Here is a 13,807-nt window from a genome sequence, read left to right on the forward strand (position 1 = left end):
TTTCACAAATTTGAGGGCCACGTTTCACATAATGAGGTCTAGGTTTCACAATATAAGCTCTTGATTCACAAAATAACCAAGTTTCACAATATTACCTTCTGGTTTCACAATATAAATTCTAGGATTCACAAAATAAGAAAAAGAGCAAAATAGGTGATTTGAACCACTTATGAACACGTTTCACAATATTACCATCTAAGTTCACAAAACAATCTAAATTCACAAAACTAGTTCTAAGATTCACAAAACAAGGTCTACTAGTTCTACTAATTCTACTAGTTCTATGCTCCATTATTATAAATAAGCCAGCTATTTGAAAGACGCCGAAAATCATCGATGACAAAGTGGAAGCACTAGATGGCCTGTCCCCGAAAATCAAAGAAAAACAACTTTTGGCAATCAATCGTGTCACAAATGAAAACGGAAGACAGGTTTCCTCACCCATCATGGGAAGCTGAAAGAATTCCCAAGTCAGACATGACAGCCAAGGCTCGGACGGTATCTGAAAAGTCAACAACAAATTGAAGTACAAAAAGAATAACAACAAAGAATTTGAAATTATCTTACATTCCTAAACAGAATACATAAGAACGAAAATGCCAACAAAAAATGTGATCCAATCATGGAAAAACAAATAAAGTAAACACGAAGAGTGAACAAACCAGTATGCCCAACAAATGTGTGAACACAATTTTTCCTTTTCCAAAGTTTGAGGGTCGAGTCGCTGGATCCTGACATTTTTATTGAAAAACAACAATAAGATATATGCTTATTTTACACGTTATACAGGCTAGGAGATACTTCTGAGCATAAAAGATTTATTGCACTTTAGAATACAAAACCATAGTAGAAGACTGATACCTTAATATAACAAACATATTAACCACAGTAGAAGTCCGAAGGCAAAGATGCAATCTTCTTCGGTTCTGACATATACACTACATGTGAATAAGCATTAATCCAGGTGGATTATAAAAGCAATCTAACGAGCATAATTCCTGTGGCGTCTAAACGACAAGAAGATGAAAAAAAAAGGACCTTCTAATTGGCTCAATTTCAATACAAAACTTAACAGACGCACAATATATGTTTCCCTTTGTTCTGCCTACGGATACAGAGTACAACGGCTTCCTGATCAGCACAGGGCTCAAAAGTTTACACTAGACGCGAGCTCAGCTATGATTGTGCAATAATAATGAAGGTCACCATTCTTAACAAAACCCAAAATTTAACAAACCGAAAAAAAATGGCAAATAATGAACAAGAGATGAAATCGCTGGACAAAGTAATAAAAATATCATCAGCTACATAAATAATTCCGGCAGACAAAGTGATAATATATGAATATATTCAATTTTTCATCAAAATCATGAAATTACCTTCAAATTAATCGAATGAAGTCTTCTGAAATTGATCAAATGTCGATAATATTGATGTAGGGCAAATCGCTGAAATTGTAATCTACGAAGAATGGCTGCAATTGATTAGTTTATGGAGCAGATTTAGTATGATGGATGCAATTTCATGAATGATGTAGCTTGTCTATGAAGAATAGCTTATCGATGAAGAATAGAATAAATTTTCAGATTTATAAAATATTTGGGCCAAAATTTCAGCCCAATTTGAAGGACTCGCTAACGAGTCCGCTCTAAGTCTAATGAAGGAATTTGGTGAGGCCGGCGCCCGCCATAATTCTGGCCTCAGGATCCAGGACTCTCTCTCTCTCTCTCTCTCTCTCTCTCTCTCTCTCTCTCTCTCTCTCTCTCTCTCTCTCTCTCTCTCTCTCTCTCTTAGGTGAGTCCATGAGTCCTAATTCTGTCCATTAGATTTAATAAAATCAAGGGCTAAGATTAAATCTCAAAATAAAGAGCCTATATAAAAGCACAACAAAACCCTAATTTTCCCATTTCAATCCTCACAAACACATCTCCCACTTCTCCCTCTTCCTCCCCACCTTCTCTCTCTAACTCAGCCCCTCTAATCCACCACAACCTCCGCCCCTCTAACCCACAACCTCCCTCGGCCAGCACCCCTACACCATCATTTCGACCACCCACCAACACCACCACGACGACAGCAACTCGCCGCCACCACCGTGTTATTTTTTTTTTTTTTTTTTTGGTTTCGAAAATTTCAGATCTACACAAAAATATTTGTTGTTTTTAAAATTCAGATCTACACATAAGAATGGCTTAAGTTTCATTTTGTTTCGAAATTTAATTAAAAATGACGAAAATGGCAGCGGGCAGGGTGATGTGACGGCCGTTGTAATGAATTTTTTTTTTGGGTTCGGTGTCATTGGTTGTTGTCGCCTCTTCTTTCTTTTTTTTGTTTGATGTGGCCGTGGTAGTTGTTGTAGCGGTGGTTGTTCTACTAGTTTTTTTTTTTTTTTTAGTCCGAGTAAAACCGTGATTTTTTGTTGTTGTTGGTGTCATTGGTGGTTGTGTTGTAGCAGTGGCCGTGCTACTGCTTTTTTTTTTTTTTTTTTTTAAACGTGATTTTTGTTGTTGGTGGGGCATTTGTGAGGAGGGTGGTGGTGGTGATGTCGTGGTGGTTCATGTCCCCCTTCCCCATTTTTTTTTTTAGATCTGGTGGTACGTGTTGGGTGTTGGGTGTTGGTAAAGGTAGTGGTGGACTGGTGGGTCAGGTTGGTGACAAAGGAGGTGGTGGTTGTTATTAGTTGGTGGCGGTTTGGATTAAAGTTTCACTGATATGGACTAAAGTTTCACCAGTAAAGTACTAAAGTTACAATGACATGGACTAAAATTTCAGTCATTAACTTTATTCTCCCTAAGAGAATAAAGTTTCATGATTTATGATTAAAGTTTCATAATTTATGATTAAAGTTATATAAACTGTTAAAATTTTATTAATACATAAATTCAATTTTTATATTAGAAATGGCCTAAAAAATTAAAGTTATATTCTTTTAACATTAAAGTTTCACCCCGTAAGTATTAAAGTTACGTCCTTAAATGAGTGAAATTAAATAAATTTTATTCACAGTTATTTTATTAACTAAATCCAAAAACATTTATTAAAAATGGCTTAAAAAAATTAAAGTTTCATTTTTAGGTATTAAAGTTGCACTCGTATACCATTAAAGTTACAGTCAAAAATCAGATAAATTAAATAAATATTGGTTATAATTACAATATTTCATAAATCAAATTTTTTGTTAGAAATGGTTTAAAAAAAATTAAAGTTCTACTTTTAAGCCTTAAAGTTTCACTTGAAAAACATCAAAATTATCTTCAAAAATACTTAAATTTTAAAATTTTGTTAAAAAATGACTTTAAAAATTTAAAGTTACAATTCTTAAGAAGTAAAGTTTCATTCACGTATTAAAGTTTCACTTATAAAATATTAAAGTTTCATTCCAAAATTTGTTTTAAAGTTTCAAATCTCAATCATCAATCTTAGAAGATCATGTAAGGCCAAGATATATAATGAGTCCATAAGTCCTATTGTGAGCCATTGGATGGAGGGAGATGGAGGGATGAGATCAACCCCAAAAAAGTGTGTTTATAAGCTAATCTCACCATCTCTCTCCTCCTTCACTAATCCACTCATCCATTTCTCTTTCATCTTACACATTTCATTTCTCTCTTCTCTCAAACTCTAAAAAAAAAAACCCCAAATAAATAAAAAAACCCAAAAATCCAAATAAATAAAAAACCCAAAAAATCCAAATAAATCAAAAAACTCAAATAAATCATTCATTCCTCTCTTCCTCATTCACCACCACCCACCACCACCCCACCCGACACCAACTAACCACCCACCACCCCCGCCGTCGCCCCACCGCCGCTGACTTTTTTTTTTTTTTTTCAACTCGTTTTTTTTTTCGTTTTGTGTTAATTTGTATGTTTTGAGTTGTTTTTTCCATTCATTATTTTTTTTGTCTTTTATTTTATTTTAGTTGTCTTTTATTTTGTTAGTTCTCATTTTTTATTCATTTTCTTAAATCTCTTCTTGTTATACGTTTTTTTTTTAAGATTTCGTGTTTTAAATCTCGTTTTTTTTTGTGAGATACTTTTTCTTCATCTAAGACAAAAATGGACTAAAGTTATACAAAAATGAACCAAAGTTATACAAAAATAGACCAAAGTTATACAAAAAAAGACTAAAGTTATACAAAAATTGGACTAAAGTGATACAAAAAATTGGACTAAAGTTATACAAAAATGAACCAAAGTTATACAAAAATGAACCAAAGTTATACAAAAATGGACCAAAGTTATACAAAAATGAACCAAAGTTATACAAACATGAACCAAAGTTATACAAAAATAGACCAAAGTTATACAAAAAAAGACTAAAGTTATACAAAAATTGGACTAAAGTTATACAAAAAATTGGACTAAAGTTATACAAAAATGAACCAAAGTTATACAAAAATGAACCAAAGTTATACAAAAATGAACCAAAGTTATAAAAAAATGGACTAAAGTTATACAAATATGGATTAAAGTTATACAAATATGGACTAACTTTAGTCAATTTTTGTATAACTTTGGTTCATTTTTGTATAACTTTGGTTCATTTTTGTATAACTTTAGTCCAATTTTTGTATAACTTTAGTCCAATTTTTTGTATAACTTTAGTCCATTTTTTGTATAACTTTGGTGCATTTTTGTATAACTCTGGTCTATTTTTGTATAACTTTGGTTCATTTTTGTATAACTTTGGTTCATTTTTGTATAACTTTAGTCCAATTTTTTGTATAACTTTAGTCCATTTTTGTATAACTTTGGTTCATTTTTGTATAACTTTGGTTCATTTTTGTATAACTTTAGTCCATTGTTGTATGACTTTAGTCCAATTTTTGTATAACTTTACTCTTTTTTTGTATAACTTTGGTCTATTTTTGTATAACTTCAGTCCTTTCTTGTATAACTTTAGTCCATTTTTGTATAACTTTAGTCCTTATTTGAATAACTTTTGTCCTTATTTGTATAACTTTAGTCCAAAATTGTATAACTTTAGTCCTTATTTGTATAATTTTAGTCCTAATTTGTATAACTTGGTCCAAATTTGTGTAATTTTAGTCCAAAATTGTATAACTTTATTCCATAAGAGTACAACTTGGTCCAAAATTGTATAACTTTAGTCCAAAATTGTATAACTTTAATGCACGCAGTGTATAACTTTAATAGACAAGATGTATAACTTTAATGCACCCAGTGTATAACTTTAATGTTTTAAGTGTACAACTTTAGTCGTAAATAGTATAACTTTTATAAAAACCAAATAAATATGAAAAATCGTAATTAATCAACAAATATTAAATCTGGAAAAAAACAAATAATAACAAAAACCAAAAAAACTCATAATAACAAAAACAAAAAACCAAATAACAATAATAAAACCAAAAAACCAACCACCCAACCCAACCCGAAATCTGAAATAAACCAAATAACAATAAAAAAAACCAAATTTAAATATCGTGTGTATAACTCTAATGCACGCAGTGTATAACTTTAATAGACAATATGTATAACTTTAGTCCAAAAAGTCAAATAACAATAACAACCAAATAAAAAAATAAAAAATAAAAACAAAAACAAAAAACAAAAACAAAAACTACATGTGAGACGATTAAACTAAATCCGAAGACACACAAGACCATTTTTGAAATAAGAAAAAAATAGAAGGGAGTATTAAATTAAAACAAATAACAATAACAACCAAATAACAAAAAAAAAATTAATAAAGAAAAATCAAACTTTTCGAAATCTAACAAAAACAAAACCAACAATATTGAAAAAAGTAGATCTGAAAAAAAAAATCCAAAAAAAAAATCAAACTTAACAAAAAAAGCATGCACTCAGTGAAGAAGCACAACCGCACTATTTGAAGAAAAAAAAAAACAGAAAAACGCACGGCCCGCGGCGGATCTGTGAAGAAAAAAAAAAAAAAAATGAATGGAGGAGAAGAAGACGGCGGCGGCAGTGAGGCATGAAGGAGGGAGGAGGTGGCGGCGGATCTGTGAAGGAGGGATGAGGTGGCGGCGTGTGTGCGGGGTGGTTGAGGGAGGGTCGTGGTGGAGGGATGTGGGGGGAGGAGGAGGGAGGTCGGGTGGGGGGGTGGGTAGAAGGGAGGTCGGAGGAGCCGAGAAGGAAGGAGGAAAAAGGGAGGCGGTGACGGGATGGTGACGGGATGAGGAAGGAGGGTGGCCGGTTGAGCCGTGGGTGAGGAGAAGGAGGAGGTTGAGCCGTGGGTGACGGGTGGTGGCCGGGTTGGGTGGTGGTCAGCCGGAGGTGTGGAAGAGGGAGTGGGTATTTTTTGGGTTTTTTTTGTTGATTTGGTTTTTTTTGGTTTTGTGAGAATGAGAGGGAAATGAGAGAGAATGAGTGAATGAGAGAGAAGTGAGAGGGTGAATTATGAGGAAGTGAGAAGGGAGAATTAGAAGGAGGATGGAGTTATAGAAATTAGGATGGAGTTGTACATGGATTAGGAAGGGAGATTAGGGAGGGAGATTTATGACCATTTATTGAGATGTAATCTCATCCCTTCCATCCAAAGGCCCTTATAAGGACTTAGAGACTCAATGGATGTAAGGGCGCTTATAAGAATCGATATATATATATATATATATATATATATATATATATATATATATATATATATATATATATATATATATATATATATAAGATAAGATAAGATTATGCTTAATGTCTTTAAAATTACACGAGGAAATGAAGAGCCACAGCAGTGTTCAAATAATTCCCAAAATAGGTACAAGTAACACAATTTATATCGGGATCTTCTTTACATATAAAAAGGAACATGGAGATTATGGAAGAAATACAACAATCTTTACATAAAAATTGTGAACTAGCCAAAAACTATGGCCATCTGCCCATCTAGCGCAAATCATTACAAAGAGCCTCAAATAACCATTTGCATGAGCAGGCACGTACACGGAGTACAACATACGACACAAGTAGAAAAAACAGTCACTATTCATTGGTTTAACCTCTTCAACTCGTCATTATGAAGCCTGCCAATATGCCAACAACAGCAAATTTGGTTGAAGGCATTATGAGGCATTCTATCCAGATAACATTAAGGTTCAAGTATGCACAATCTAAAATTGCAAAATAGGATGACTGATGACCATCAACTTATGGAGCATAATAAGCAAAAACATCACTTGGGGACGGTTGACATGAGTCGTCCTCAGAACCGAGTGATCGCACACCTCAAAATGCAAAAGAATGAAAAATGAATGATAGGGAAATAAGACCAAAGTCGAGCTAAACCTATAGAGGCATAAAAACCAAAAGCTTGGTTTCTCTTGTAAACAAACTTAGATATAAAATACTTCCTCTGTCCCGGTCATTTGTTGTCCTTTGGTTTTGGCACAAAGACCAAGGAAAGGGGATGTGGTCAATTACTAAATGACAAGTGGAATAAATTGAGTATGAATGATCAAATTATTCATCAAATTCATTCTTAAAATAGAAATGACAACAAATGACTGAGACACCCCAAAATGGAAAGGGACAACAAATGACCGGGACAGAGGGAGTACAAGATTACCCAACAATAATTTTGACAATAGAAGAAAAATTAATGCTTAAAAATCTTAAAAGTAAACAAAGCATGTTAATATAAGGAGTTTTAAGTAAAATATTGGACATATCTCAAAAATAAACAAATACGAGTAATATTTAAAAAAAATGCATAAGAAATTTAAATAATGGAAAACTACTTAATGCACTTTTTTAAATAATGGAGCATAATAAGTCAATTATGCAATATAATTTTCAAAATACCCAGCTAAACCTTCTTATGAAATTTTGTTTTTGTTTTTTTTTTTTTTTTTGTCAGAGTGAAAAGGATTACATTAGCCCATAGCTGCCTTAGCTATAGAAATTTTGAATCTAGGGAAAACCAAGAAAAATAAAATATAACAATAATATGGCAAACACAAAATCTCATTATAGACGGCAACTATCCGTCTATAATTAAAGACGGGCCAAGTAACATACCATATTACGCATAAGACAAACAACAACTTGCGTGGTGGGGCCCAAAAATGTCACCACTTTAAGGGTATTTGACCCGTCTCTTGTTATAGACGGATATATCCGTCTATAGCAAGACTAGCTGTATGGCAAATCCAAGGTTATGGAAGTTTTAAAACAGGGTGGATATAGAGCCTTGTGATCCAAAGTACTTCTAATACGTTCACCAAGAGCTTTGAGAAGTGCCAAAAAACAAGGATGTCATGATAATCATCATTTGGATTATCGGAGGCAATGACCACCCCAACTTCCTGAAGGAAATCTTTATCTTTTGACACGGCCAAATTGCAAAACTGGTATAAATTCAAAGTGCTTTAAAACAATGCACTAAAGCCAAATAACAATAATATTGTTCTTGATAATTAATGACGAGGTTTGCATCAAATATTAGATTAACAAACAACTACTTCGCGATGAGGAACATAAACAATTTAGCTAGTCATTTTGCTCACGCTCTAAAGCCAAATAACAATAATTAATACATCTACTTTTTACACATTTTGAAGTTACTTCTATGTCCTGGCTATCAAAGCAGCCAGTGCCCCTTGAGAAGCTCTTTATTAATTGATTATCGAACCGTTAAATCTCAAAGCTGCTTCCTCTTCATGTGGATAGCATTACTTATGCGGGAAGCCTAATTCTCTCCTTTCTAAGTAACTGTAAATAGAAAGTTACATGTAAACAGTAAACATACACAGAAGAAAAATAACATTTTATAGAAGTCGAACTCATTAATAGAATGTCACATGGCACTTACAAAGTATATGTAAAATCGAAAGAAAAACTTGAGGAAAAATCGCTTGTGGAACTAAAGATCTCAAACCATAATTTGATAATTTGGCACATCCTCCTATCGCTATTACCGTGAAAATTTTCAAGGGATCCCTTTTTCAATTTAATGTAAGAAAAAAATCACCTTATGTTAGCTTTGAAAATTGTTACTCCGTAACAATTAAATTGTATCCATTGAAGAGCACAAATAGGATTATACATCCAGTTGTACCATAAGCATTGTACAACCAAGGTATAAGAATTCGAGCTTATATGTATTCTTTCTGAGCTAATTCAAAATTCATGTTTTTAATATGTAAATGAATGAGTTCAATATTTTCTAATAAAGCTCATATTCTTTAACATAAAGCTCGGATACTTTATCACAAAGCTCAGATTCTACACCGTACAACATATACAACTGGTTGTATAGTCCATGAATTGATTGAAGAGACCCTCCACAAACCATCAAAAAACTACCCATGTTTAGAACTAAGGATACAACGATACTAAAAGACCCTAGAAAAGAGGACTAAAAAAACCTTAAAAGAAAGAATTGAAACATCTCACCAAAAAGGTGACTTTGATTAACTAAATTGTAAAAACTGCACAAGAAGCAATAGAAAAACAAAGCGTCTTGCTTGTGACAGGTACATTTCGTCACAAGCTGAAGACGGGGTAAAATGTGATCCATTTAAGACGAAAATGTAACCATTTTACCTAAAAAGTTAGCAGAACAATTTCCTAAGTTATAATAATTTGTCATTAAAATGGTCACATTTTATCGTTAAAATGGCGACATTTGGCCCGTCTTCGGCTTGTGACGAAAATTGTCCGTCTTCAATGAGAATTGGTGATAGAAAAAAGAGAACTTTTAAAAGCATATCATTGTGGTTCAATGCAATTGCTGGACAGTCAACATTTTATATATATTACTATCTTGATGTTCATGACAGAATATTAAACACGTTAAAAAGAATCGCCCAAGTATACTTACTATGGGAGGGTATCACGTTCATCAGCTAAAGATCTCTGTTTGCAGGTACAAGCTTCAATAAATTAGCAAGTTCGTATGACTTGAAGTCTTTCCCATAAGCTAAGCACAAATCCAGAGGTGTTTTTCCATCCTAGTGTCCAAGGAAGCAACATTATATCCCATAATATCAGGATAGTGAAAGTCATCAACTTGAAGCTTTTAAAATAAACCTATTTTATCCCGATATTTAAAACACACTGATTTTCAATCCAAATAAATCAGAAAACTACTCCTAAATTCTGAGAGTTACTAAGAACAACAACAAAACGCGAAGAGTTAGAACCAGTGGTCGCTGAAGAAGGGGGATGCAACTCCTTTTTCTCATTCTTCTGTTTCTAACAGCTTTGTGAGGACCCGTCAAAAAGGAAAATGCTTTATTTCTGATTTTACTTTCTTATTATTGAAATCCTAAGCAGCAGCAATCTTCAATTTTGTAAATTTTAATCACATTGTTTGCAAAAAGCCATATAGAAAGAGCCGTACACTTTCCAAAATCTCCAAATGCTTTTCAGAAGGCATTGATAGTGATATGCAACAAAATACCACAACATGAAGATAAACAACATAGAAAAAGGACATAGTTGGGATATTGGGGAGTCTAGATACCAGAAGCTTGGTGCAGATTCAAGTTACCTTATTTTTCCTGGTCTTATCCGCACCATTAACCAGCAAAACTTTTGTAATATCTCTGCTTCTACTTTGCATGGCAACATGCAACGAGGTCCAGCCTTCCTATCAATGGCAATTGGCAAATAGATAGTCAAAGAATTATCATGATAAAATACGGCTCATCTAAAAGTATAAGAAACAAAATCAACTCACATTGTCAGACGTGTTTACATCAACATTGGATTTGATTAGTAACTTCACAGTCTGCAATGCACCAACTTGAACAGCAAAATGAAGTGGGGTGACACCATCCTGTGAACAAAGAAAGTAAGAGCAAACTAAGTGTTTCTTGGTAAGCGGAACTTCCAATTCTTATAATAAATCGTACGGAAAACTCAGACAGATTTTTTTTTTTTTTTTTTTTTTTTCCTTTTGGGGTAGACATTACCTAATATTTACTCCGTTTCGCGAAGAATTACCTAAAGTTCAAATCTTTGTTAGACACTACCTAATATTTAACCACGTTAGTCTAATACTTCCAAAACTCATTTTCTGTCATTGACTAACCTTGGCACATGACTTTCTTAAGGCAAGCTGATCTTTCCTTATTCTTTTTACTCCCCACTCTCATTTACCTCCAATTACAATCATACTTTGTGCCTTTGTGGAATGGGGTAAATTTGGTCAGTGTCTGAAAGAACCTTAAAGCCAATTACCTTATACCACAAACACTTTGGAATTCATGTGAATTTTAATTCGTCAATGCCAACCAAATAAGCAGTAATCTACATTCCCTCTACAATGAAGAAAACGTATTACCTTGTCCTTTACATGAGGGTTGGCACCTTTCCTCAAAAGATGACTAATAACAGCTTCCTTCTTACCGATGACACTCACATGAAGAGCAGTACGGCCATCCTATTAAAAAAATTAGAAGTTGTTAGTCCGAGTAGTAGCTCACTCCAGTAGCGAAAATGGAGCCTCCCTCACCTTATCTACAGAATCAATATTGGCCCCATTTTTAAGAAGCTGGTCAAGATAATGGATCTGCCCTGACAATGCAAGTGTGTGAAGAGCAGCCCATTTTACCTAAAATGTACAAATTTTGAATGATTAATAGAACTATTTGATTCAGCAAATCATAAAGATCAACTAGTCAAGTTCCCTTTTGCAAAATTACATATGAAAATGAAAACAGCTAGCAAACATAACAAAATAATACAGACACAACAAGGAATATTCTTAACATACTGAGGGACACTTACAGTAGATATTCTCTTCAGATTTGGAGCTGGATTTTGTTCCAAAATCACTCGTTCTTCTGGTTCCAAAAGCTGATAAATCTCTGTAAAAAAATATGATATAAGTAATTAAGTATTCATTGTATAAACAAGGGACTTAACATAGAAACCTATCAAATCTTACAAACAAGATCAAAGGCGTTAGGACAACTAATTGTTTGAGGTCCAAAATACAAGCAACGTGCTGCAGGATGTGAACATGTTGATTAACATATAAAAGGGGGGAGGGGACATACATTATTTTGCATCTATTTTATCTTTCTTGTCTCGAATCTTAAATGCTAACCAAATATGTACACATGATTGATGCAAGTAACGGAAGGAACATGATTTAGTGCGTTATTTACTAGAACATTTCTTATGTATTCACAAATAAACTTGTGGAAGACTTTTCTCAAAGTAAACTCAATAGGGTTACTGACCTTTAGCCAGTTGATCTTCATACAAAATCGCCTTTTGTCTATCGTCAATTTTCTCTTCTTCCCAGTCACTCTCGAAGTCAAGGTCATTCTCTTTTGCTTCCTGCCCTTCCTCGTCATACTCACTTTCACTTCCATCATCAGGATCTTCCCATACCCCAACATTAGAAGGACTAGAGGTTCGGCTCCAATCAACCGCCCTTAACATAGCTTTCGAGCATTTTCGACCAATGCAATTACAGAAAATTTCACTTCTCTGAAACTTCCCAATTTTAACATGACATGTCCTGGAACAAGTATTCATTGATTCTCTAGAAAAAAGGGAAGGCAATGACAGAAGCTGATTCAATGGCAAGGTTGCCGCTGCCCAAGACCCCATTAATCACGGATCTTCAATAGCACAACACACTACTAAAATAATAAGTTTGATAACTTAATATAATTGCGCCAAATTACCATCATTTATGAATAAAAATCGTGTTTCAAGCAAAATCAACACATATATGAGGCGAAACAATATGGGTATGGAGGAAAAAACAATCTAAATAATACACAGTAATCCAAAAAAAAAAAAAAAAACATCAAACACCTTATCAGCATTTTGAAGTAAAAATGCAGAACTTAAGATTCATGAAAACATGACATTCTACTGAAAAGGATAAACATGAGAACAGTGTTGTGTAAGTTCAGTTTACCTGTAACAGCTGCAAGCAGGTTTTGAGAGAAACAAGCAAAATGGAACATGAATCGTTGGGATAGAAGTATAGAACTGCTGCCAATGCCATCCTAGTTGGAGCTGCAGATGGTAATCGGGTCGCTCACGTCGGTGATGGGTTTGGGTCTAAGTGGGTCATGTCTTATCGGGTTCAGGTTCGGGTTGAATTAAATTAATAAGAGGTTCTAGTCGGTTACCATTTATCTTGGCTCATCGATGGATCGGGTCAGCATTAGGTGATGGTTACGAGAAGTGCCTTGAACATGGTATTTCATTGGTGCAAGTCGAGTATATGGTTAATAGACTAAAAGATTTGGTTTCCTTACTTATATATTATACTTCCTCCCATCTAGACCAAATGTTACGTTTGACTTTTTGGCACTATTCATGATTGTAGAGAATCTTTGATATTATTAGTAATGTATAAGAGAAAACATAGTCATGCGAGATCTTGTTTGATTCATTGTCATGAATACTATAAGAATATCAAGTTTTTATAATTTTTAATAATGTGTAACTAAAGATATTCACGTTGCAAAACACGCCTCGGCAAAGCGTAATAAAGTCAAATGTAACCTTTGGTCTGGAAAACTGACTAAGATGGTTTGGTCATGTGAGAAGGAGACATATGGGCCACTTGGGTTAAGAGGTGGAGACTTGGGAAAGAGAAAAGGTCCCAGAGGTAAGCAAGGCGAGACAAACATGGTTGAGAGTGATAGAGCACGATATGAGATTTCTGGGGCTTGAGGAGAGTATGGTGACGGAGAGGGCACAATGGAGGGAAAGGATACATGTGGATTTTTAGTATTTGATGTTTGTTTTGACATATTTAGTGTTTTTATTTAATTTAAAGAAATTAAATTATTTGTTCTTCTCTCCTTTATTACATTTTTTTACCAACCAATTTCTTATATATT

At 33.9% G+C, this 13,807-nt stretch overlaps 1 protein-coding gene across 10 annotated transcripts; it reads right to left on the minus strand.

The window, feature by feature from the left end:
* Positions 1-6,674: 6,674 nt before the first annotated feature.
* Positions 6,675-12,977, minus strand: LOC141611788 (ankyrin repeat domain-containing protein EMB506, chloroplastic). Of its 10 annotated transcripts, none has more exons than XR_012528757.1 (10): positions 12,871-12,977; positions 12,179-12,385; positions 11,721-11,800; positions 11,446-11,544; positions 11,275-11,373; positions 10,669-10,767; positions 10,480-10,578; positions 9,808-9,937; positions 8,550-8,696; positions 6,675-7,009 (listed from the first exon to the last, which is right to left on the minus strand). XR_012528757.1 is itself a non-coding variant. In XM_074430421.1 (9 exons), the coding sequence occupies exons 1-8, from the start codon at positions 12,917-12,919 to the stop codon at positions 9,833-9,835; spliced, it is 837 nt and encodes a 278-aa protein (XP_074286522.1). In that variant the 5' UTR covers positions 12,920-12,977; the 3' UTR covers positions 8,378-8,696; positions 9,808-9,832. The 10 variants fall into 10 exon arrangements, 5 of the variants coding, with proteins under 5 accessions (XP_074286522.1, XP_074286518.1, XP_074286521.1 ...); XR_012528753.1 differs by having other exon boundaries at positions 12,179-12,538; positions 12,871-12,975; XR_012528756.1 differs by having other exon boundaries at positions 12,179-12,586; positions 12,871-12,958.
* Positions 12,978-13,807: the final 830 nt, after the last annotated feature.

This window comes from Silene latifolia, chromosome 11 (genome assembly GCF_048544455.1).
Source record: "Silene latifolia isolate original U9 population chromosome 11, ASM4854445v1, whole genome shotgun sequence".
Taxonomy (NCBI): domain Eukaryota; kingdom Viridiplantae; phylum Streptophyta; class Magnoliopsida; order Caryophyllales; family Caryophyllaceae; genus Silene; species Silene latifolia.

Excerpts from the sequence above, each read along its gene's own strand:
- LOC141611788 (XM_074430417.1), bottom strand. The coding sequence starts at position 12,919 with ATGTTCCATTTTGCTTGTTTCTCTCAAAACCTGCTTGCAGCTGTTACA. Across the intron at positions 11,374-11,445 it reads ATATTGATTCTGTAGATAAG|GATGGCCGTACTGCTCTTCA; the intron begins GTGAGGGAGGCT and ends TTTTTTTAATAG. Across the intron at positions 9,938-10,479 it reads ATAAGACCAGGAAAAATAAG|GATGGAAAAACACCTCTGGA; the intron begins GTAACTTGAATC and ends CTTGGACACTAG.